The sequence below is a fragment of the Mytilus galloprovincialis genome, chromosome 9 (assembly GCF_965363235.1).
Source record: "Mytilus galloprovincialis chromosome 9, xbMytGall1.hap1.1, whole genome shotgun sequence".
Lineage (NCBI taxonomy): Eukaryota > Metazoa > Mollusca > Bivalvia > Mytilida > Mytilidae > Mytilus > Mytilus galloprovincialis.
In genome coordinates, this window is record NC_134846.1 from 42,877,925 (window position 1) to 42,905,331 (window position 27,407).

A 27,407-nucleotide genomic window follows, 5' to 3' on the forward strand; every position below is an offset into this window, starting at 1 on the left:
CCAGACGCGTGTTTCGTCTGCAAAACCAGTGATGCTCAAACAAAAAAATCTATAAGGTCGTATAAAGTAAAACGTTTATTGAGATTATTGAGGACACAAAGTCCTGGAAGGTTTATCCAGGCCATGGTAATAATCGGGTAGAAAACCTTCAGTATTTAAGATATTTAAAGTAGTTTACACAGTTAATTTATGAGGAGACCTTATCATTGCTAATTCATGTCAACAAAGAAGTGCTGACTACAAGACTGATGCTACCCTTGACGATGTAACCTTAACCAGCAGTGAAAATGTTTTGCAAAGTTAGTATACTATTCTCACCATCACATTGAGATTCAAGTAGTTCAATATCACTTTTTTCAATGGTCAGGAAATCTGACATCGTGTATATTTCATCTGTTGTTGCCGGTGTACAAGTTCTAGTATAAATATATGATGTGATATTTGTGTGCAGTACTAAACCTGATAAGTAAATTTCTGAAAAAGACAGAAATCATATGTCGACATTTAAAACTCTAAATAAATTTATCATAAAATCTAAGATTTATTTTTCCTGTGCATCATAATCTTATTTCAGTATACTAGTACATGGCAACGTACAGGGTTTACGACATATATCAAAAGGCATTCCTGAATAAGTAAGTTCTTTTATATAGTGGAACTCATATTTCTTACTTTTAAAATTATTACTGGAAAGGGTTTGAAACTACTTTTGACATTAAGGAGGAACGAAAAAAACAAAGGAATGGTCAGTGGTCAGTGCCATGAAAAAAAGGACCAAAAAGAAAACAGCAGTACGCAAAACAAAACATAGGAAACCAAAGACTGTATAACGCGAACCCCACTAAAACAATCGTGGCTTTTTTTAGACAGTTTCGTAAGTGACACCAGTCATGTTCATGTGCGTACTATTACGTAGATAGTTTTCACATGAGGCTAAGCGATTGGTGCTGTAGTGTATTAAAGGTGTGAGTTCGAATCCCGCTGAGGGACGAACAAAAAATTGTCAGTAGAAAATCTAACTGTAACACTGTTTGGAGTAATTTTCAGACTTATATAAATATTTGTATTAACCATGTATCTCTATCACTCTGAGATCCAGTGGGCATATATATTGTATGGTTTGTCACTTGTTTAGACTTGTTTGTATGATATACTTATTTCTAGTGACTGTATAATGAAATGCATCATGATCCCATATGATATATAAAAATTGTTGAGTTAGATTACTGACAAATGAAAAATACATTGTGTATAAAAATAATAATATAACATCTACACACGCTTAAAAAAATATCGATAGTCGAGTGGTCTAGAGCGCTGGACATGAGGCTAAGCGATTGGTGCTTAGGTGTATTAAAGGTGTGAGTTCGAATCCCGCTGAGGGACGAACAAAAAATTGTCAGTAGAAAATCTAACTGTAACACTGTTTGGAGTAATTTTCAGACTTATATAAATATTTGTATTAACCATGTATCTCTATCACTCTGAGATCCAGTGGGCATATATATTGTATGGTTTGTCACTTGTTTAGACATGTTTGTATGATATATATATATATATATAAGTTGCGAAAGCAAATTTACAGATCTAACATTGTTGGGTTGATGTTTAGACGAGTTGTATATATATATACAACTCGTCTAAACATCAACCCAACAATGTTAGATCTGTAAATTTGTTTTCGCAAATTTTTGGTTCTTCCCTCGCTGGGATTCGAACCCATGCTACTGTGATATCGTGACACCAAATCGCCTGCACTGCAGCCGTCCCACTAGACCACACGACCACCTGGGCTCTTAAAAAAGAGCTTTCGCTGGCCGTGTGTTACCTTTCCTCGTCAGTTTTAATCTAGCGGCGTACTACAGTACATGATATATATGGCATGAAGATGTTATTGTTACAGATCAGCTAAATTATCTATAGTAAAGGATCCTACAAATTAATGTAATATACAATCACAGAAAATAATTATATTTATAAGTACGTCTGAGTCAGTGACAACTCTACAACAGATGTATCCATCGGATCGCCATCAATGATGGTGATACATGGCTGTGTACATAATGTATATACAACTCGTCTAAACATCAACCCAACAATGTTAGATCTGTAAATTTGCTTTCGCAAATTTTTGGTTCTTCCCTCGCCGGGATTCGAACCCATGCTACTGTGATATCGTGACACCAAATCGCCTGCACTGCAGCCGTCCCGCTATATATGTATATATATATATATATATATATATATATATATATATATATATATATATATATATATATATATATATCAACATTTCAGCAGTGCCTTTGTACGTAGTGAACATCATCTGTTGGTACAATATTCAAAGGGTTGTATTTCCTATCATAATTTCCTTGAGAGAAGGTTGCTGCTCACACGTAAGATGGTTAACCGTAACGGAATATCCATTTAACAAATGATAGCGCACATGTTCCTAATGTCATCACTACAATTTCGTCCCCTTTTCCCGGATGTGACCTACCGAACTAGACTTCTTAGTGGGGTTGTACTAATAAAGCAAAGCAACAAGATAGATTTGGAGAAGGATCTTTGACCTTCAGGAGAAAATGAGATCAACCCCTGTTGCTGGTAGGGTTCGTGTTGCTCAGTCTAGTTTTCTTTGTATGATTTTGTATACTGTCGTTTGTCTGTTGTCTCTTTGGTTTTTGTTAATGTGAAACATTTTGGGAAGATTAATTGTCCACGTATACAAACACGGTAATTTCTCGCTGCATTGAAGACCTGTTGGTGACCTTTTGCTGTTGTCTGTTCTATTGTCGGATTGTTTTCTCTTTGACACATTCCCCATTTCCATTCTCAATTTTATTTTTTACACTATGGATACTTACTCTGCGCTGATGAAAACATTTCTAATTTAGCTCCAACAGTTAGACTACCATCAATACCAGCAGAAAACACTTTGGTCAATGCCACTTCTTCATTCACGTGCACTTTCACTTCAGTCTTTGATTGGGTCCAGGCAAAAATAACTTTTATCCATGTCTTAGATTTGAATTCGTCAAACAATTGTATGCCATTTTCTCTAAAACAGAGATATATTATAATATGCATAACACAGTTCTGTTAGCATAACCTTAAAAATAATAAGAAAAATAAATTTAAGGCGACCATAGTTAACCGATGTTGAAATTTAAAAAAATAGTATCGAATGTTTATACAGAAATTAATATAGAAATACATTCAAACTTGACGGAATTGATTAATATCGTGTGTTTTTAGTTCTTTAAATTAAAAGGATTAAAATGACGTAAACAAAAAGTACCTTTTTAAACATTGTCATACTAATTTTTTTAGAATATACTGAGTTTCATAAGTCAATTTCTCTAAACATTTTCATATTCATCACTTACCCAGAATGAGAAACAGTCAAAGTTTTTCCAACATCAAATGTAAATCCTTTTATTTTCATAGTTATAAATGAATTACAATTTTCAGGGCAGAATAACCAGAAACTGAGTGCAAAACCATTGGAACGTATTGTAACTGGACTAAAGCTGATGTGTGTATCTTCGGGAATCATGACATCAAAATCTGAAAGAGATGTAAGTCTAATTTAAAGACTAAGTAAATATTCTGATTTATCTCGAAACAGTAAAGGTGGAAATGAAGACAATGAGAAGATATATATTTTTTTTTTATTTCTTTGATAATATATCTGACATAGATTCAATGATTTCAATTTCTCATATATAGACGCATTATTAGATAATAGCTTAAACGCGCATATATATTTATTATTTTTTAACTGTTTTTTTTTTTACATCTTTAATTACTATGCTAATCTTTAACTTCATACATAAAAAAGATTATAGCATTCAATTACATAACTACTAGTTACCAATGTAAACAGCAAACTTTACATATTCCAAAAATGTTTTTTGGCAAGTTTATAATTAATTTACTATATCACGTCTGGACTCAACGTAAACGAAAAATGACGTTGATTATTTTGAATGAATGTAAGTATTTTATTATTACAATATTATAATTATGTTTTTGTTATCACAAAATTATAATTATGTTTTGTTATCACAATATTATAATTATGATTTTGTTATCACAATATTATAATCATTCTGCATGAATGAAATATATAATGATGGATATAATTCTTCCTTGTAAAAAATAGCTTATGCATGCTGGGAAATAAACGGAAAAGGAATAAACAAAACACTGTAAGCATCTCAAATTCAAGCCTGCTACAAAGAATTTGAACTTCATGAATCACATTAATATCTTTTAAAGTTCCTCTTGGGCTTCCCCCAAAGAACACTATCACACCTTGAAATATCTATACCTTTACAATCTGTTACATCAGTGGCACCTAATGTGGTTGTAAATTTTCCCTTGGTACACTTCAAACAAGAGGATGATCCTTTTAATGGTTGATATTTACCAACCCCACAATTTGAGCAAGGAACAATACGAGTACTCGAGTAAGTTCCTGGTTGACAAATGTCTAAAATTAAAAAAATATATATTGATTTATTCTTAAAACAAAGAGCATAAAAAATGAAGCACCAATTACAGTATGCATAAATGAATCCGATGAATCTGAGATTTGTCACAAGTACTCTATTTGCTTTTTGTTGATTTAAGGTTAAGATGATATATTATATTTCTACACTAGAATAACATCTCGCAATGCTATATATCCTGTTCACAAGACATTTCTCTTTTAACTAAACACGATTTTAATTTAACATTAAAGGGGCACTAGCTACGAGATGTATAAAAAAAAATCTATTATTTTTTTTTATTTGCTCAATCAATAATGAAATGCAAATAGTGAAATTTGTTATTATAATAATTAGCTTTGAGAAGCCAGTATGGTTCAATTTGTTAGTGAATAATTCGACCTCATTGAATCCGTATTCATGTGAACTTTAATTTAACACCTTAGCTTGAGATGGATAACACGTGAATTGTAGGTGTAAAATTATTTAAAGGAAAAGAATGTAAATATTGAAAGTGAAACAAAGGTAAATCATTTGATTGACTGATTCGATCCCAAAAATACGTTCTTTTACAGGTAAAAACGATGTTAAACATTTATTTTTCATCTATACAATGAAATTAATTAGATATAGAATAATTCAACGCGTTTGTTTAATCTTTTTATATCTATATTTATGTTTACATCGCTTTTATGGTCATCGCATGACATTAGAGGTCAACTCGATAATTAATTAGATGGCGTCTGCACTAAAATACACACGAAATGAAGCTACGTATTCTCCTGCTCGTGCCCTGTTTATTTTTTATTTTAGACTTTTAAAAATTTGGATAAATGTTTCATACTGTTATAAATAAAATATGAGATTTTGAATTAAACATGTTAAATCGGTGAACAAGAATTTGACAGCTAGTGCCCCTTTAAATCTTTAATAAACATTTAATAATAAAAAATATCCACGGTACAACTTTTACTTCACCAGCTGGTGGGCATTTCGAGATCAGTTTTAATAGACAACAACATGTTTTAAAATCCAAAACTTTAAAAAAAATTATTAAAAAAGTTAAATAAATCTTCTCTTTGCAGGAAACAATTCAAAATTAAGATTCCAGATCGACTCTTCTGATATTTGTTATAAAAAAAAAGTTCGTATGAATTTATTTTCACTTACTGCTTTCCTCCTTTAACTAATTTGATACACGTACCTTTGCAATCAGAAAGACTGCTAGATCCAACGTTCTCAGTAGACATACCAGTAGGACATTGTTTACATGATGCTTGATATTCTTCATCTTGATAGAAACCTATGGCACATTTTTTACACTCTTCAGTTGCCCTTAACAAATGGGTACCTGGAGCACACCCAGCTAAATAACAAAGCAAACATAATTCTACAATAGTTGAATATAACAACGAAAAATTACAAGTATATATGCGATTGACAGACAAAATAGCAAAAGCTTACATTATCAAATTAATATTAAATTAACTGAAATGATATGTAACCGGAAATTGGCAAGTTACCACTCTGACATGTTTACGCTACATTAGTTACGACCCTGACTTGCTGACAAAATAGATTTCACAGTCACAATCACACGATGGTCGACCGACGTTTAGTCTGTCTTATTTCTTAGGTACCAGAACAGAGGTTTGATCCGAGTGTGATTTGTTGAGTGTATACACATGGCAGGTAACGCATACAAAGCAGGGACTGCTTACTGGTGGCTTACTCTGTCGATTTGTATTTACTGAATAGTTTTGTTTAAAGTTTCGAAAATCGGTCTTAAACTACTGTTTCCTCAAATGTATTAGTCATGCCTATCGTCAACATTTAAGATTATTACATGTTTTGATGGATACATTTGTCCTCGCTGTTACGAAACTATTATATTACACGTATGATTGGTATATGATGCAGGGTGGTTTATTCAAATCCTGACGTTGTATTTATCAACTTTCACTGTAATTGGCGCTTGTGTTTTGTCTGTAGTTTTAAATTCAATATATTACTACCTTGTTTATATGATGTTGAATCTGGTTATTAAAAAGACAGCATTCAAAAATTTATCCGAAATGAAAAAAAAACTTTGATGAATGCAAACGTTATTTGTTTTTATGTTACAGTATTATGCAGATTATAGCTGGTAAGAAATGGTTTGATCAAATATGATCAAATCAAATTAAGAATTCACTAACAACATGTGTCCGTGTAGTAATCGGGAGCAGAACCTTCTTCACATCCCATAGAGCTGAACGAAAACGCTATCGTTGCTGGTGAAAGTCCATTGTAAATTAAATCTCCGTTTTTCGACATTTCTTCGAGTATTTCACTAACACCAACTATTTCATCATCATTTGCCCAGTAGTCTCCTCCTTCAATCCACTGCATTGTTAATGAGAAAGTCAATGTAATCTCATTTGTTGATCGGATGAACAGTCGCTTGAAATATGTTCCTTCGATATCTCGTCGTCTTCTTCCAGTTGTTGGTCCACATGTAACAGTTACATCGCTGATATTGCAAGATGTCGGACAGATATTAGACCAGTTTCTATTGTAAGCCAAGTCTTCCATAACAGTTATAAAATTTTCTTTAATTCCTTGTTGAACGGTTGTATCACTGCAGTCTCCAGAATAAAAATATATAAGTTCGCCAGGCTTTACCAACAAGTTTGGATTTCTTCTGCCTATTTATAAAAAGTGGAATAATTGAATATTTTGGCTATTAAGCTATATATGACACATTTTGATTATTTACTGGTGATATTGAATTGAAAAATAAACAGTTTACTAAACATGCTCAACCAAAGAATACGGATAAGGTGTTCAAATTTATGAAACTAAAAATAAACTAGATAAAAAAAAAACAAAAAAAAAAAACAAACAAACAAACAAACAAACATTAAACCAGACGATAAGCCGTATAAAAACCTCGATGAAAATAAAATTTTATTAGTATTTCGTTTCATACAAACCGGTTTCAATTATATTTCTTGGTCATAAGATAGCACATATTTCATTTTATGGTTTTGAAAAATAAACAAGGAAACTTTTTTTTTGCACATTTAGGATTCTGCAATTTTTAGATAAAGGTAACAACAAAAACTTTTAAACATGTGCTTACGTGCGTCGATAGATAAATGAAACACACATTAAATAAATTCGACTGAATACGAATACCTTTGTTCAAAGCATTCAAAGCCGTAACCGCTGTTCTTTTTTACAAGATGAATAAAAGATAGATCAAATTGCGTAACGTATATCTCAAGAAATAATATTTATAAAATTAAGATTAAAATACTTGTGCAGTTTGGAGGCATCCCATTAATCCATACTTGATCATCATTACACACAAACTCTGAGGGCGGTTTAAGAGGAGTCTGATATCTTTCATTGCAGGCCATTGTGCAAATTTGATTACCCAAAACTGTTGAACAGGCAAGGGCACCATTGGCCGGAGCAGGTAAATCTGGACACACTAATAAATATACAATATATTTGTTAAACCGATTTTGAAATAATAAATGCAAGAGCAGGTTTTTTAATTTCAATTTTATAAAATATGAATGAAAGAAGATATGCATATAAATATAAATTCTCCGGAAAAGACATAAAAATGAAGATCAATAACAATAGATTAGTTGATGTTTGATACCCCCAATCCTAGTGGACACATTGCAAAGAATTGTTTTATTTATAGCACATACATAAAATTGAGAAAGGAAATGGTGAATATGTCAAAGCGACAACCACCCGACCATAGAGCAAACAACAGCCGAAGGCAACCAATGGGTCTTCAATGTAGCGAGAATTCCCGCACCCGTAGGTGTCCTTCAGCTGGCCCCTAAAATATGCATAATAGTACAGTGATAATGGACGTCATACTAAACTCCGAATTATACACAAGAAACTAAAATTTAAAATCATACAAGACTAACAAAGGCCAGAGGCTCCTGACTTGGGACAGGCGCAAAATTGCGGCGGGGTTAAACATGTTATGTATATCTTCATTCCACGATGGTCATACTGGGACAAAGGTACAAAAATAAATTATAATGACTATTAATTGTGATATAAAATATGATATACATTTGTAGTTTAAATATGGTTGAACATAAGATAAACCTACTGAGTTTCTCACAGAATGATTCTGTATCATTAGCCCATGCCCATACTCCATGTTTACCACTTGTATCTAACTCACAAGAGACACTTTCATTGCCGTTTAGAATATAACTCAAGTAGCAATTAAAAGAACAGATTGATCCATAGGTATATCCTGTTGGACATCGTGAGATTAAAAATGTATCAGATGGCATCAATGGATCACACGAAATAGCTGTAAAATACAATTGTATAGTATCTGCAATACTTTTGATAACTGAAATAGTATATTGACATACATTCTTTTCAGATTCTAAATGGAAGCGCCGTTTTTTAAAAGCTTCTAATCTTTAACGACATTGACGAAGAAATCCATCAAGTTAAAATATCTCGAATTCGGTGAGATAACACGCTTTTCTAAATTATATGTAACCTTTTCAGCAAAGTCAAAAAGACGGCCAAAGAAGATATGTTTATAAAAAGGGTAACATTTTTGCCAAAGGTAGATAGACCCTTTTTTGGCCAAAAATCATTTATATTTAGTTGTTCTTCCTACATTTCGACTGCAACACTGTTACTAACCTTTACAAGAATATAAATGTATAGCGAATAAAGTATGATTAATTAGAACATACTTTCAATAATAACAGTAAAACTGCAAAAAGATGTCAGTCCATTTCCATCTGTTGCTTCATATTTAATCAGATGAAAACCTGCAGAAAAATCAGAGCCATGTGGTAATCCTTCTACTTGTTCCAAAAGCGGATTACTTTGATCCCCACATGATTCGCCTTGTTGAGAATTGTCGGTTATAATTGGTTCATTCCACGTTACATTTGTTGCCACGTCACTTCCTCTATCAGCATAACGGATAATGGAGGTTGGACAGTTGACAAACTCAGGGGGTTCTGCATCTAATTGACAATGTTCAAATAAGTTATATTCAATTCATCGAGACTGAAGAGAGTATATAGGTTTTTATCATTGTATAACTTGCCTTAATTCATTGCATCAATTTAAATAATAAAATTTCACTCTAACCAATCTGTGTATAAGCTACATTTTATAAAATGATATAAAAATCGCAATGTTTTAGCATATGAAATATTTAATTCACGTTTCGCTAGCTTTCTGTCATTAATTTTAATCATTTGTGTATACGTGAGATACGTGTATAAGCCTGAGATCTACCCTGATTTCTTATAAAGTTATAAAGGGACATAACTCAAGACCTGTAAAGTAAGCTACCCAAATTTGTACTGGATCTGAGTTTTGTGGTAATAATCATTTTGTATACGTTTCATAACATTTGGTTGAGGCAAACTTATGTTAGAGAACGGAAACGGAAAATCCAGCAAGTTTTCCATGTGAATGGGGCATTACTCTACAAGAGTCCGAGTGACGCCACCAAATTCTAACTTGAGCTGTGTTTGTGGTTATAAGCATTGTGTATGAGTTTCATAATATTTGGTTGAAGCAAACTAAAGTCAGAGAGCGGAAATAAAAAGTTTAGCAATTTTTCCATATATAAAGGGGAATAATTCTAGAACGGTAAAGTGACGCCACCAAAATTAAAACTTGGTTTTGTTGTAATAAGCAAGTTTCATAATATTTGGTTGAGGAAAATTTAAGTTACAGAACGGGAACAAATTTTGAGACATACAGACGTACAGACGGACAAGGCTAGAACTTAATGTATAAGAATATTAAGAAAAGTAGTTGAACCTTCACAGGGAAGTATGGCATTTGTTCCTTCCCAGTTATCGCCATTGCATTTCAAGTATCGGCTTAGCTCTGTCTCATACCCAGCACTACAATTCGGATAGCAGACCGAATCATATTCATATAAATCATTTGTACAGGCATAGTTTCCGTTGCAAGGTGGAACTGGAATTGAACATTTCTTTCCTAAAACAAATAACACTTGTTCAATAAAACAGACAACCGTAAACCGAAATAATAACCCATATCAGTTTATTTAACTGCAAGTTACTTAGAAAGTTAAATGAAATAAACATGTATATGCATATATCTACAAATACATCAAAGTGATTTTTTTATCATGAAGCATTACTACGTATAGTTTTGTCCGACAGACGGGGCTGTGTGAATGAGTAATTTTGACTGGCCAAAACTATATAGATATAGGAAGATGTGGTGTGAGTGCCAATGAGACAACTCTCCTTCCAAATAACATTTTATAAAAGTAAACCATTATAGGTCAATGTACGGCCCTCAACACAGTTTATAAAAGGCAGAAAAAATAACACACAAATCTCAATTTTCACTAGAGTACTGATTATGAGGAAGCTTCTGTCCGAGGTTTGAAAACTTAAAAAGGAGTCAGTCTGTATAAATGGATTTGTTATTTTCGTTCTTTAAGAAAAATAAGGCTGATAGTTTCATATAAAATAACTACTCCATTTTAAGACAAATTACTACTATGCATGTGGTGAAAACAACCTGTTTATTGATGCAGAGAGTATGCTGGCTTGCAGTCTTTCCTAGAAATTAATATGTTTGATTATTTGGTCGCAGTTATATTGAAATATTGCACACCTTTCTTTTTCCCTTTTTAATTCAGTTTAGCTTTAAAATTCTTTCTCGCATTCATATAATGTATTTGGCAGTAGAAAGATGCACTTCTTGTCATTAAAACCTTGTTGAATTTCAACATATTCTTGTTTCTGTAAGTATTTTATGAATAAAGATCTTTGTTTAGTCAAATACTATTTACTTTCACATTCAATCTTCCCACTGGAGAATGATGTGCCTTCACAGTTTTTTGTTGATACACTGTCAGATGTCAGTTGATATCCATCATTACAGTAAATTTTACATATACTTCCATAAATCTTATCTTCAGGATCACATACAGCAAATCCATTTTTAACGTACAGACTCTGGCGACAGTAATTCACTAAAAGTAAAATGTCGTAGAATAAACACTTGACTTTACAATTACATTTAATTGGAAATAAGTATAATCACAATTATATATCTTTATAATTTATGAAATAATTGTTCAGAATCTGGTAAAAGCATCAAATTTTGCAAAGTTTTAATTAAGGTCATAGCAATCATTTATAGCTATCGACCCAATTAAGAATATCAAAATGGCTGTTCTGGGCGGCCATTTTAAATTGCAACAATACAATCAATAGAAATCTTTCCAAAATATTATATAAAAAAATGTCTTCACCAACTTTTATAATCTTTGGTACATAAATCACTTATTGCAAAGTATATCATCTGAGGACTTCAGATATATAAGTGTTGGTGGCCTTCTTGAATGTTGGCCATTTTAAAATCATAAATTTCCAAATATCTTTATTTGCCTTTATTTGATATTTGCATGTGTACTGGTGTTTTGATGCATTTGCAACTATTGTTGCAAATCATTGTTTTATGACTGTTGCTTTTAATATAACTAAAATATAGATTACTCAATTTGAGCTCATATTAACGAAATTCGAGTTCTATATTTTAATAAGATTGTGAAATCACTATAACTGGAAAATCTAATGAACAAATAGACTGGAAAGAATTGTGAATTTCCAATCGAGGACACGTGAGGATTTTCAATTCCCGGCTACCAGAAAAACAGACATCGACATAGGAACTGGTTTTTAGTCCTTTGATGCTAGCATATACAGATGTTTCGTATTGAACTACTTTATCGCATCACTCCAGCATCACATGGCAAAATGTTATCTTGTCAAAATATATTTTCAGATCTCAAAATATTTCGTCAGGAAAAACTTATTTCTGTAGTTGAAGATGAGCCACCGATGGAATATACCAGTAAAATAACCAGACAGTACTGGTGAATCAGCAAGAACAATGACTGCAGGAAGGTTTATTTGTGGTGATGTATCTGTCGATCATCACGAAGCATCGACATGTATGATCGACGAAAGAGTACGTGCATGACTATGCACGTGAACTACAAGCCATGGTTCTCTGAGCTAAACTCAGTGCTGTAGCTTTACAATCACAGGAGCTGCGGTATCATGCTTAATTTAAAATAAAGAAGATATGGTATGATTGCAGATGAGACAACTCTCCACAAGATACCAAAATGACACAAAAATTAACAACTATAGGTCACCGGACGGCCTTCAACATTGCGCAAAGCCCATACCGCATAGTCAGGTATAAAAAGCCCGAAATGACAATGTAAAACAATTCAATTGAGAAAACTAACGGCCTAGTTTATGTATACAAAATGAACGAAAAACAAATAAACAAACGACTACACCTGATTTACAGGCTCCTGACTTGGAACAGACACATACATACAATGTAATATTTGTTAAAACTGTACAGCAAGGCAATAAGACACAATCCAAAGACACAGAGTAATATGGATTACGATAATATCGTAATATGACGTAATTATCGTAATATGACGTAATTATCGTAATATGACGTAATATTTTAAGATTTACAAATGTGTATCGACAGTATTTGTGCAATTTTAGCCTGTGATTTAACAGTGTGTTTGCTCTTTTATAGCCTTCATTCCAGTGTTCCGAATTGAGCGATGGGAGGAAACAATTCATAGCGCAACATATTTGTATGCTAGCATCAAAGGACTGACTTATATACCAGCTCAAATATTTATATATGTATTTTTTTATCTGCTTATCAATGTAAATCATCACGTGTCCTCTCTTGGCGTTTCAAATAATTCTTTCCAGTCCATTTGTCCGTTATGTTACTGCTGCAGTGTTTCCGATATCTACAGTTTTTATCCTTTTTGACAAATTGTGGTCATATATTATATTATATATAATAATATAAACGTAATTTATGTGGTAAAAAAAGTAACTAAGACAACCCTGTTAGTTGAAGAATTTTTTATTCAGATACCTGTTTCGTAAACATGTGCATGCCTTATTTTCCACTTGGTGAATATCCAATATAAATATCAATATACATATAACAATGTTTTTGCTTAAATAGTTGTAAGTGTATAAAAAGATATAAATGCAAATAGCAATTTAATAAAAATAACGAATAAAGATATGTGGAAATTCTTGTTTTCAAAATGGCCACCACTCAAGAAAGCTACCAGTACTTCAATGTATTAAGTCTTCATATGATAATCTTTGTCATGGGTGATGAATATACCATGAGATATCAAAATCGGTAGAGAAATGTATTTTTTTCATAATTTTTTAAAACTTTTTTTTTCCAATTTTCTTGCGGCCATTAACATGATTTTACGTTGTTAAAATCCCCCCAAATGCAGACCTTTTTTATTTTCTGAAGAAAAAAATATGTATCCATAGCTATTAATGTTTGCTTTGACCCTTAACATAGACTTTGAAAAGTTTAAGGCTTTCAACACCATCCGAATAATTGCTTAATCAACAAAATGTAAAAGGTTAACCGGTCGCAGAGGACGATGTAAATGTTTAAAAGCAGTCTTAAGTTTTACTACTCTGTGAAATGCGGAGGACTATGTGATAGGATATAGTATACAGAGATAGTTGTTGTGTGGATTGACAAGATGTACAACTCATTCAGTGTGAGATATCTTTAACGTCAATTGAGAACATTTGAGCAGACAATTTCCTAATGACATTACTTGAATAATATGCTACTCACTAGGTCCGTCGTGGAGGTTTTTTGAAAGTCGGTTTTATATATACATTATCAACCAAATGATTTATTTTTTATCGAATTATGAATTTTGAGATCTACCTATTTTAGCTTTAATGACATTGAATTTCAAATGTTTCCAAGATAGCTGAAATACTATATGGGTAACATTATAATAAATTTTGTTCAACAAGGCAATTGGCATAAGCACTGTCACTCTTGTTACAAGGTTGCATGTCAATATCTTTATTGATTTAATGTTCATGAATTTTTAAAGTATATTAAAGAAATCAAACGTGCCATTCTAAAAATTCCTCTAATTTTCAACCTTTAAAGTGGGTCCATAGCTGAAAACGTTTTCCATGACTTATACAACTATTTATGCTTTTAGGTGTAATACCACCAAATCATGGTACGTCACATCCGGTTGCATACGAAAGTAGGCCTAAAAAAATATTCCCTTGAATTTGACAGTTGTAGAAAATTAACCCTGCATTTCAATGCACTTAAATTTTTATGAGTCGTAAATATGTATGTTGGGTGTCTGAAAGCATCATTCTTTTTTTATTTGATGGTCTTATAAAATATTTTGGAACGTTACGGTTACATAGTTACCAAATCAGGTAACCAGTAAATAACAGTGTAAAAATTGGGTTGTCTACCCTCGGCGGTGGTTACTTTCTTATATGCAATGAAATGTAGTGTGAAATTTTCACTGTATCACTGGAAAGGATTGAACTTTACACATGCAAAGTATTTCTTTGGTTGAAATAAAGGTAAATACTGTACGATTTTTTTAAAAGTGCCAATTTAACAAAGACTAATAGGGAAAAATCAATGGTGGTATTACACCTATTTAGGGAAACTAAATGTGCACTCGTGACCCTATTGTACTTTCATTTTTAAAAGTTATTAATAAACCAGTTCATACATTGTAAACATGGACTATTCAGAATGGATTTAGACACAGAAAGTACGTTTGAGGTAAAATTGCATTGAAATGGGGGTTTACGGGTGTTTTCTTAGTCAAATGGGTGGACAGACGAAGCTGTATTTAGATTACTGTGTTATATTTTAAATTACCCTTACAGTTTTTGTTTTGTTTATACAACATGTGAATTTTTTATTTCAGTATTAACCATGTTCTGAAGAGCATTCTGTTGAAAAATCTTATATGTGAATTGGTCTGCAGATGACACTTCAGCATTAAAGTATGTATCAACTATCATCATGTTTTTTTTTTTGTTTTGGCCGCAAAAGTTTACAATTTGCCATTGTGCCGTCTACATTTTGCACAGACAATAACTCATCTAAACACTTATTTGTCCTGGATTTATTAACATCAGAATCCAGTCTCACATACTTAAACTTTATAATTCTTACCAATTATTTTTTGTACCAGCATTCCAAGGGACATAACCCTTTTTAAAAATATTTTGAGGTATTTTTTTATTACTCTTTCTCCCCATTTCTAATGTAAAATACAAGAAAGTGGACTTTTTGTGTAAATCTATTAGAAATATACTGTTATGAGTAAATAAAAAGACTTTGATACCAGTAGCAATAAATGATTGACTGAAAGGGAACCGTTATTTCTCACACTAGGGGAACAGACCAAAAACTCAAGTTACACATAAGGGCTTATAGAAACTTCCATGTAGACTGTTAACATTTATAGAGACAGTTCTTTCAGCTAAAACACTTAAATCATTGATTTAACATTACATTTATTTCATTTTTGTGGGAAAATAATCACATTTTTTTTATTTTTTAGACAAAAGATATCAAGTTTTGATGAAAAAGGAAGGAAGGAGGAAAAATGGACCAAAACAGACCAAAACAGACCTTCAAATGAACTCTAAAAGGTGCAATAAAATTGTTTATCATCTTAAAGTTGTCTTTTGTATTCTATTAAATTGTTTGAATGCATATATCATGAGTTTATGATCAGATATTAGTCAACACTGCATTTTATAATGATACACTGAAATTAGGATTTTTCGAAGAAATTGGACTGAAATTGCCGTAGGATATGGCCTTACATTATAGTGATTTTCTCTGAAACTATAGTTCTGACTGAGACAAAACTTGACAGTTATGCTTGAAATAACTTGCAATTGGAGGGGAAAAAATTGCATTAAGTTTATTTGACATTTAGGTGTTCTTTAGGTGTAATACCACCAAATCATGGTACGTCACATCCGGTTGCATACGAAAGTAGGCCTAAAAAAATATTCCCTTGAATTTGACAGTTGTAGAAAATTAACCCTGCATTTCAATGCACTTAAATTTTTATGAGTCGTAAATATGTATGTTGGGTGTCTGAAAGCATCATTCTTTTTTTATTTGATGGTCTTATAAAATATTTTGGAACGTTACGGTTACATAGTTACCAAATCAGGTAACCAGTAAATAACAGTGTAAAAATTGGGTTGTCTACCCTCGGCGGTGGTTACTTTCTTATATGCAATGAAATGTAGTGTGAAATTTTCACTGTATCACTGGAAAGGATTGAACTTTACACATGCAAAGTATTTCTTTGGTTGAAATAAAGGTAAATACTGTACGATTTTTTTAAAAGTGCCAATTTAACAAAGACTAATAGGGAAAAATCAATGGTGGTATTACACCTATTTAGGGAAACTAAATGTGCACTCGTGACCCTATTGTACTTTCATTTTTAAAAGTTATTAATAAACCAGTTCATACATTGTAAACATGGACTATTCAGAATGGATTTAGACACAGAAAGTACGTTTGAGGTAAAATTGCATTGAAATGGGGGTTTACGGGTGTTTTCTTAGTCAAATGGGTGGACAGACGAAGCTGTATTTAGATTACTGTGTTATATTTTAAATTACCCTTACAGTTTTTGTTTTGTTTATACAACATGTGAATTTTTTATTTCAGTATTAACCATGTTCTGAAGAGCATTCTGTTGAAAAATCTTATATGTGAATTGGTCTGCAGATGACACTTCAGCATTAAAGTATGTATCAACTATCATCATGTTTTTTTTTTGTTTTGGCCGCAAAAGTTTACAATTTGCCATTGTGCCGTCTACATTTTGCACAGACAATAACTCATCTAAACACTTATTTGTCCTGGATTTATTAACATCAGAATCCAGTCTCACATACTTAAACTTTATAATTCTTACCAATTATTTTTTGTACCAGCATTCCAAGGGACATAACCCTTTTTAAAAATATTTTGAGGTATTTTTTTATTACTCTTTCTCCCCATTTCTAATGTAAAATACAAGAAAGTGGACTTTTTGTGTAAATCTATTAGAAATATACTGTTATGAGTAAATAAAAAGACTTTGATACCAGTAGCAATAAATGATTGACTGAAAGGGAACCGTTATTTCTCACACTAGGGGAACAGACCAAAAACTCAAGTTACACATAAGGGCTTATAGAAACTTCCATGTAGACTGTTAACATTTATAGAGACAGTTCTTTCAGCTAAAACACTTAAATCATTGATTTAACATTACATTTATTTCATTTTTGTGGGAAAATAATCACATTTTTTTTATTTTTTAGACAAAAGATATCAAGTTTTGATGAAAAAGGAAGGAAGGAGGAAAAATGGACCAAAACAGACCAAAACAGACCTTCAAATGAACTCTAAAAGGTGCAATAAAATTGTTTATCATCTTAAAGTTGTCTTTTGTATTCTATTTAATTGTTTGAATGCATATATCATGAGTTTATGATCAGATATTAGTCAACACTGCATTTTATAATGATACACTGAAATTAGGATTTTTCGAAGAAATTGGACTGAAATTGCCGTAGGATATGGCCTTACATTATAGTGATTTTCTCTGAAACTATAGTTCTGACTGAGACAAAACTTGACAGTTATGCTTGAAATAACTTGCAATTGGAGGGGAAAAAATTGCATTAAGTTTATTTGACATTTAGGTGTTCTTTAGGTGTAATACCACCAAATCATGGTACGTCACATCCGGTTGCATACGAAAGTAGGCCTAAAAAAATATTCCCTTGAATTTGACAGTTGTAGAAAATTAACCCTGCATTTCAATGCACTTAAATTTTTATGAGTCGTAAATATGTATGTTGGGTGTCTGAAAGCATCATTCTTTTTTTATTTGATGGTCTTATAAAATATTTTGGAACGTTACGGTTACATAGTTACCAAATCAGGTAACCAGTAAATAACAGTGTAAAAATTGGGTTGTCTACCCTCGGCGGTGGTTACTTTCTTATATGCAATGAAATGTAGTGTGAAATTTTCACTGTATCACTGGAAAGGATTGAACTTTACACATGCAAAGTATTTCTTTGGTTGAAATAAAGGTAAATACTGTACGATTTTTTTAAAAGTGCCAATTTAACAAAGACTAATAGGGAAAAATCAATGGTGGTATTACACCTATTTAGGGAAACTAAATGTGCACTCGTGACCCTATTGTACTTTCATTTTTAAAAGTTATTAATAAACCAGTTCATACATTGTAAACATGGACTATTCAGAATGGATTTAGACACAGAAAGTACGTTTGAGGTAAAATTGCATTGAAATGGGGGTTTACGGGTGTTTTCTTAGTCAAATGGGTGGACAGACGAAGCTGTATTTAGATTACTGTGTTATATTTTAAATTACCCTTACAGTTTTTGTTTTGTTTATACAACATGTGAATTTTTTATTTCAGTATTAACCATGTTCTGAAGAGCATTCTGTTGAAAAATCTTATATGTGAATTGGTCTGCAGATGACACTTCAGCATTAAAGTATGTATCAACTATCATCATGTTTTTTTTTTTGTTTTGGCCGCAAAAGTTTACAATTTGCCATTGTGCCGTCTACATTTTGCACAGACAATAACTCATCTAAACACTTATTTGTCCTGGATTTATTAACATCAGAATCCAGTCTCACATACTTAAACTTTATAATTCTTACCAATTATTTTTTGTACCAGCATTCCAAGGGACATAACCCTTTTTAAAAATATTTTGAGGTATTTTTTTATTACTCTTTCTCCCCATTTCTAATGTAAAATACAAGAAAGTGGACTTTTTGTGTAAATCTATTAGAAATATACTGTTATGAGTAAATAAAAAGACTTTGATACCAGTAGCAATAAATGATTGACTGAAAGGGAACCGTTATTTCTCACACTAGGGGAACAGACCAAAAACTCAAGTTACACATAAGGGCTTATAGAAACTTCCATGTAGACTGTTAACATTTATAGAGACAGTTCTTTCAGCTAAAACACTTAAATCATTGATTTAACATTACATTTATTTCATTTTTGTGGGAAAATAATCACATTTTTTTTATTTTTTAGACAAAAGATATCAAGTTTTGATGAAAAAGGAAGGAAGGAGGAAAAATGGACCAAAACAGACCAAAACAGACCTTCAAATGAACTCTAAAAGGTGCAATAAAATTGTTTATCATCTTAAAGTTGTCTTTTGTATTCTATTTAATTGTTTGAATGCATATATCATGAGTTTATGATCAGATATTAGTCAACACTGCATTTTATAATGATACACTGAAATTAGGATTTTTCGAAGAAATTGGACTGAAATTGCCGTAGGATATGGCCTTACATTATAGTGATTTTCTCTGAAACTATAGTTCTGACTGAGACAAAACTTGACAGTTATGCTTGAAATAACTTGCAATTGGAGGGGAAAAAATTGCATTAAGTTTATTTGACATTTAGGTGTTCTTTAGGTGTAATACCACCAAATCATGGTACGTCACATCCGGTTGCATACGAAAGTAGGCCTAAAAAAATATTCCCTTGAATTTGACAGTTGTAGAAAATTAACCCTGCATTTCAATGCACTTAAATTTTTATGAGTCGTAAATATGTATGTTGGGTGTCTGAAAGCATCATTCTTTTTTTATTTGATGGTCTTATAAAATATTTTGGAACGTTACGGTTACATAGTTACCAAATCAGGTAACCAGTAAATAACAGTGTAAAAATTGGGTTGTCTACCCTCGGCGGTGGTTACTTTCTTATATGCAATGAAATGTAGTGTGAAATTTTCACTGTATCACTGGAAAGGATTGAACTTTACACATGCAAAGTATTTCTTTGGTTGAAATAAAGGTAAATACTGTACGATTTTTTTAAAAGTGCCAATTTAACAAAGACTAATAGGGAAAAATCAATGGTGGTATTACACCTATTTAGGGAAACTAAATGTGCACTCGTGACCCTATTGTACTTTCATTTTTAAAAGTTATTAATAAACCAGTTCATACATTGTAAACATGGACTATTCAGAATGGATTTAGACACAGAAAGTACGTTTGAGGTAAAATTGCATTGAAATGGGGGTTTACGGGTGTTTTCTTAGTCAAATGGGTGGACAGACGAAGCTGTATTTAGATTACTGTGTTATATTTTAAATTACCCTTACAGTTTTTGTTTTGTTTATACAACATGTGAATTTTTTATTTCAGTATTAACCATGTTCTGAAGAGCATTCTGTTGAAAAATCTTATATGTGAATTGGTCTGCAGATGACACTTCAGCATTAAAGTATGTATCAACTATCATCATGTTTTTTTTTTTGTTTTGGCCGCAAAAGTTTACAATTTGCCATTGTGCCGTCTACATTTTGCACAGACAATAACTCATCTAAACACTTATTTGTCCTGGATTTATTAACATCAGAATCCAGTCTCACATACTTAAACTTTATAATTCTTACCAATTATTTTTTGTACCAGCATTCCAAGGGACATAACCCTTTTTAAAAATATTTTGAGGTATTTTTTTATTACTCTTTCTCCCCATTTCTAATGTAAAATACAAGAAAGTGGACTTTTTGTGTAAATCTATTAGAAATATACTGTTATGAGTAAATAAAAAGACTTTGATACCAGTAGCAATAAATGATTGACTGAAAGGGAACCGTTATTTCTCACACTAGGGGAACAGACCAAAAACTCAAGTTACACATAAGGGCTTATAGAAACTTCCATGTAGACTGTTAACATTTATAGAGACAGTTCTTTCAGCTAAAACACTTAAATCATTGATTTAACATTACATTTATTTCATTTTTGTGGGAAAATAATCACATTTTTTTTATTTTTTAGACAAAAGATATCAAGTTTTGATGAAAAAGGAAGGAAGGAGGAAAAATGGACCAAAACAGACCAAAACAGACCTTCAAATGAACTCTAAAAGGTGCAATAAAATTGTTTATCATCTTAAAGTTGTCTTTTGTATTCTATTTAATTGTTTGAATGCATATATCATGAGTTTATGATCAGATATTAGTCAACACTGCATTTTATAATGATACACTGAAATTAGGATTTTTCGAAGAAATTGGACTGAAATTGCCGTAGGATATGGCCTTACATTATAGTGATTTTCTCTGAAACTATAGTTCTGACTGAGACAAAACTTGACAGTTATGCTTGAAATAACTTGCAATTGGAGGGGAAAAAATTGCATTAAGTTTATTTGACATTTAGGTGTTCTTTAGGTGTAATACCACCAAATCATGGTACGTCACATCCGGTTGCATACGAAAGTAGGCCTAAAAAAATATTCCCTTGAATTTGACAGTTGTAGAAAATTAACCCTGCATTTCAATGCACTTAAATTTTTATGAGTCGTAAATATGTATGTTGGGTGTCTGAAAGCATCATTCTTTTTTTATTTGATGGTCTTATAAAATATTTTGGAACGTTACGGTTACATAGTTACCAAAGCAGGTAACCAGTAAATAACAGTGTAAAAATGGGGTTGTCTACCCTCGGCGGTGGTTACTTTCTTATATGCAATGAAATGTAGTGTGAAATTTTCACTGTATCACTGGAAAGGATTGAACTTTACACATGCAAAGTATTTCTTTGGTTGAAATAAAGGTAAATACTGTACGATTTTTTTAAAAGTGCCAATTTAACAAAGACTAATAGGGAAAAATCAATGGTGGTATTACACCTAAACCACCATATGAGCAATTTTGCTAAAAATCTGCACAATTCGACCGGTCTATTGGAAAATAGTACTAATTGATTATTTAGTCTTAGATGCATGAATTTATCACTAGTTTTAATTGGCTTCGAACAGTTAGTGCGAGTTCTCTCTAATTTGTCGTTCTTTGGTGTGTGGATGTATACGTATCCTTCCACGTCCGGTCGGTGTTTTTCTGTGAATTTTTACTTTATTTCAATCTTTTGAGTTAAGTTCTTTTCAACTAATTTTTATGATTTACAATTTGAACTGTTAAACCATTGTTTGAGGTTAGGTGAGTTTTGGCGCCTTCGACATGTTCAAACCTGCAGCTTTCGGAATGTGACTGGCCCCTGTCAGGATTTTTGATTTAGAGGTTGTCGTTTGTCGCGGTTTATCATATTTATTTTTCGTTCATTTTTTTTACGCTATTCGGGCCGTTAGATTTTGTTTGAATTGTTGAACATTTGAAATTTTAAGGACTTATATTACAACTGACTATACGGTATTGGTTTCGCTTATTGTTGAATTCCGTGCTTTGGTCTATAGTTGTTAATTTTTTATGTTATTTAGTTTTTTGTTGAAAAAGTTATGTTATTGGCAATCATACCACTTTTTAGTATTTTAATAAATCAGGAATGTAAGTGGAGAACAAACATTTCTCTTAAGTTGTGGTAGACATTTGAAATGAAATCTATTTGGTTAATTTATTGAGGTTACTTTTATTTTCACTTTATCATAAAACATTATCAAGAAGTTCAAGAGTCATTTATGTTATATAAGAATTTATACGTCATATAAGAAGTTATATGATGTATAGTCATATAAGAAGTTATATGATGTATAAGAAGTAATAAACATTGATAGAGATAACAATGAGAGGGTTGAATACTCAAAAACTAGTTTAATCGGCCACGTCTTCCTGAATAAATCCAGGCAACTCACCATATACTTATATTTATTCATGTTTTTAAGATTTAGAGTACTTGATGTTCATACAAATTGAAAGCAATCTATGTTAATTCATCAAAGACTACAAGTCTTTAAAAGCTTGCTGTACATACACACTTTACTTTCATTGAATACCTAGGGGGTCCCTCAAAATCAAGGTGATGTTTTTAGATCTTTTTATTTATAACCATTAAAATGATTAAGATGTCCTTAAGTATGCACCCTGGCCTACTTAGGTATTCATATATCAGGAAATAATTCGTTAAAAGAAAGAGGATGTCCGATAGATTTATTATACGCTTCTCTTGATACTAAGGTCCTAAATGACTATTTATATCTGTCACATCAAAAACTAAATATGTATCTTCAAACGGCTATCTTAACCATTGATATTAAATGAAAAAAATACAAACATAATCGTTCATAGTGAGTGATACATGTATTTTAGTGGGCCTTCCAATAAACATCAGCCTATTCTTTAGCAGCAATATTGGTATGCGAATGTTAAGTCTACTGTTTGCTTTTTTGTATGAAAACGGTTTTGACAATGTGTGAATCAATTTGTTTTAATGATTTACAGGTTGTTTTTCTATTAACTTTGTTGTCGCTGTATTCTATTAACTATAACGATCACAAAGGCAAACTGATTTTTGTTGGAGAACTAGAAACTCTAGATAAAATCATAAACTGATACAAAAACGTAGATAATATAAAAAAAATAACGTTATCCGAGCTTACCCAACATTTGGTTTGAAAACAATTTGCCATCTTAGAAAAAGGGGAGAATCCAGAATTTGATGCCACGGTTACTCCAATATGAGCTCGAACAAGCTGAGATGACGCACGCTGACGTCGCAACTCATTCTCTTGTGACAAGAATAACAATATCAATATTGATGATTCATCCAAAGCAATGCTTTTTTTATATACAATAACAGTTACGGGTAACTTCTAATTGAATAGGTCAGTTTGAATATTTACATTTTATGAAATGTCTAAATGTGTGTTCTTACCCGTTACTCGAAACCCAAAACTACAGACTACCATGTTACCATAACTGTCCGTAGCAGTATAAGATATTGTATGGTAACCATGTTCAAAGGAAGACCCAGATGGAGGATGTCCACCATTTATGCTGAAGAAAAAAAGTTTCTCGTCTATTGACCAAGTTTCCTGAATGATTTACATAAAAACATATTTTCAAAGACTGTAAGATTGAATCTTAGAGACTGACGAACTTCTTGATAGTGACAGGAAAATAAAACGCGGTTAAGACTACCATTCAAATATTCAGCTACTCCTACCAACTTAATCTCGACAAATAGTTATTAGTTCTTCTACGTCATGTTACTTATAGGAAGGGGAGATATCATCAATGTCTGACAAATTAATAAGATATTTCAACAAATCAAATTTAAACCACACGTATTTTGTAAATTGTATGAGATTTATTTAAGCTCTTCATAAAATACAATATACCTCACACTGTCGCCATCCGGGTCAGAATAAGAAGGGTAATTCCACCTGACAACAGCACTCGTAGCCAATGGTTTGGCGGAAACACTATCTGATGGTTGAGGAGTTCCACAAGTTATAGATGGGGGCCTATTAGCTAAAATGGAATGATATTGATTTTTCAGCTTTTATCAACTGCTCCATATGTTTAACTATAAAGTCAGAACCCTCTTTATCTAAACTTGATATGCAATTGTATAATGCGGTCATTATTTTAATAGGGAATTGCCTATGAAAGTTATATCAATAAGTTAATTTTAAACTGACTTAAAGGCTCAAGTACAAAAACAAATATCAAAGGGGTATTTGGTTTCAAATGCATGTTCAGATTTAACTCAAATTATCATATTAAATTTATGACATACTAAATAAGATAGCACATCTTAACCTTTATAGAGATGTTGTTTACCGAGCTCGCAAATTAACATACGATACAGGTTAACTTGCCGATCCTTTATAAAAAAAACTTTTCTAAAAGGTTTCCTATTCGATCTATATAATTATATCAATTACACTGGGGTAAAGCTGATGACCGTAACTGCATTTACGGTCATCCCAAGATGTCGGACGAAAAATTAGGTCAGTATTTTTATTGTCTATTAAGGTGTTTCTACATCATTTTCTTTACAAAGCATACTTTGATACGATGTAAATTTATAAAAGATTCACACGGAAGTCACAAATCTCTACCAAGGAACGTGTATAAAATGGGAATTTGGATTTGAAAAATTCGCTAGGATGACCGTAAATCGTAATCGAGATGACCGTAACAGGATTAGCGATTCATAACAAGGCTGACCGTAATTGGTTAAAAGATGACCGTAAATTGTTAAGGATGACCGTAATTTATAAAGAATGAATAAATTTAAAAGGATTTTCGTCAATTGAAAGAAATATCCATATTTGTATGCATTGTTTTTTGTTGAGTTTGTCTCAATAGTTCTTTTTAACTATTTGGCGTATTTTGAGTTTATATGAAAATGATAGTAAATAGTATAATCGATGTTGTGAGTAGTTTTGATTTAAATGGACACTATAGACAATAGACATCTGCAAACAATAGGTGATTTTAACTGTGTAACTGAGTGGACCGTATCAAATGAAACTCGTATGTCTGTTTATTTTGCTATCTTCTGCATATTTAAAAAAAAATGCAACTCCAAAACCAGGTAAGTTAGTTTTTTTTTTCTCAAACATAGACTTTATATAACTTTTACATATCTAAAGGTCCTGCCATGCTTTAAGGTTTATGTACCCTTCTGTAGCCATTTTTGTACGAATTTTTTAAACATCAATTGTATCAAAACTACAGATATAATGAATAATAGATACAGTCCATTTTAAACATATACTAGGGGGAAACTTGATGCAAAGCATTATTATTTACTGTTGCAGTGCATTTAATAGAAAAGAGCACTTTGTGGCAAATAAACCAAGATTTTTATAGAAAATCCACAGCCTTTAATAAAGAGATTTTTGTTATAAAATTTGAAACATAGATTACTCACTTGCTTTTCTATGATGTGCTAGTGTTTATTTTTTACAAAAAGTTCTAACCAACCTGTAAATTTCAAAATACCTCGTGCAGAGTAACTAAAGTCGAGCGCACCCTAAAAGATGTACTTGATTTGGTCCATATTTTTATTTGTTCTAACCAATAACTACATTAATTAATAAACTTGTTTTAAGGAAATCAATGCTAGCACTGCATGCAATAATCCTATATCTATCGGTCATCAAATTGCCAAATATGATAGAACAAGGATTAAGGCTGTGGATTTTCTATAAAATTTCCATATGTTTAGCATTGAAGCAACACAAGGGTACATAATCCTTAATACTTTTCTAGATGCATCAGTTTGTCTGTTCTCTTAATAGATATGTGTGTGTAAAAACGGCCATATTTTTCAATTCATTCATATGAACCTTAAACATTATGAATATCCGGTAATTGAGCCCATGTGTATGGTTCCAGAGGAGCAGAATAAAATCTTGATTTGTCTTGATATATAAAAAAAAAACAATTCTGTGTTCTGTTTATACAATTTACAAGGCCCCCCTTTGAAATTCGCTATTTATACAAGACTATTTTAGGATCTATTTTGCTGGAGCTCACCTTCACTAGTTTGGTCGGAGTATTTTAAAAACATTTTCTGTTATTTCACTTACAAGATAAAATGGAAGACCAATCAACAGAGACAATAAATGACGGTTATACTATGAAAGTTACGGTTATCCTTTATAAGTTACGGTCATCCTTTCGAAATTACGGTCATCATTTTACCAATCACGGTCATCCTTATTATATGTTACGGTCATCTTGAAAATATTTTTAAGATGATTTACGGTCATCTTAGCGAATTTTTCAAATAAAATTTCCCGTTCTATACAAGTTCCTCGGTAGAGATTTGTGACTTCCGTGTGAATCTTTTATATATATACATCGTACTAATGTATGTTTTGTAAAGAAAATGATGTAGAAACACCTTAACAGACAATACAAATACTGACCTAATTTTTCGTCCGACATCTTGGGATGACCGTGAATGCAGTTACGGTCATCAGCTTTACCCCAGTGAATTAACGAGATCTTTAAAAATTGTTTTTTATTGGTATAATTACTATTGATTCTGTTATCAGAGATTCAGTAAATTAAAATCAAACTAAATTGTATTGTTATATACATATACAAATGCATGGCTCTACAATTGTTGATACTTGTATGTCCCTTTAGGACATTTATCTAAGGAAGTTTA

General features: G+C 31.8%; 2 protein-coding genes and 1 long non-coding RNA gene across 5 annotated transcripts in view; 2 read left to right on the forward strand and 1 right to left on the reverse strand.

Annotated features, from left to right (window-relative positions):
• LOC143046433 (uncharacterized) overlaps nt 1–13,125 on the reverse strand; it is a 62,989-nt gene extending 49,864 nt beyond the window's left edge. The window contains exons 1-7 of the mRNA XM_076219596.1: nt 13,098–13,125; nt 11,338–11,520; nt 9,236–9,514; nt 8,755–8,877; nt 6,695–7,183; nt 5,701–5,862; nt 319–474 (exon numbers count right to left, since the gene is read on the reverse strand). Of these exons, the coding sequence (XP_076075711.1) occupies nt 319–474; nt 5,701–5,862; nt 6,695–7,183; nt 8,755–8,877; nt 9,236–9,514; nt 11,338–11,520; nt 13,098–13,125 (1,420 nt within the window). The remainder of the gene's footprint in view (nt 1–318; nt 475–5,700; nt 5,863–6,694; nt 7,184–8,754; nt 8,878–9,235; nt 9,515–11,337; nt 11,521–13,097) is intronic.
• Nucleotides 1–27,407, forward strand: part of LOC143045037 (uncharacterized) — a 200,909-nt gene that overhangs the window by 97,370 nt on the left and 76,132 nt on the right. The gene's annotated exons all lie outside the window — the stretch shown is intronic.
• LOC143045034 (uncharacterized) lies at nt 14,838–21,436 on the forward strand. Its single transcript, XR_012968846.1, has 9 exons — nt 14,838–14,986; nt 15,343–15,421; nt 15,985–16,075; nt 17,121–17,199; nt 17,762–17,852; nt 18,898–18,976; nt 19,540–19,630; nt 20,676–20,754; nt 21,318–21,436. It is a non-coding gene; the product is annotated as an uncharacterized LOC143045034 (long non-coding RNA).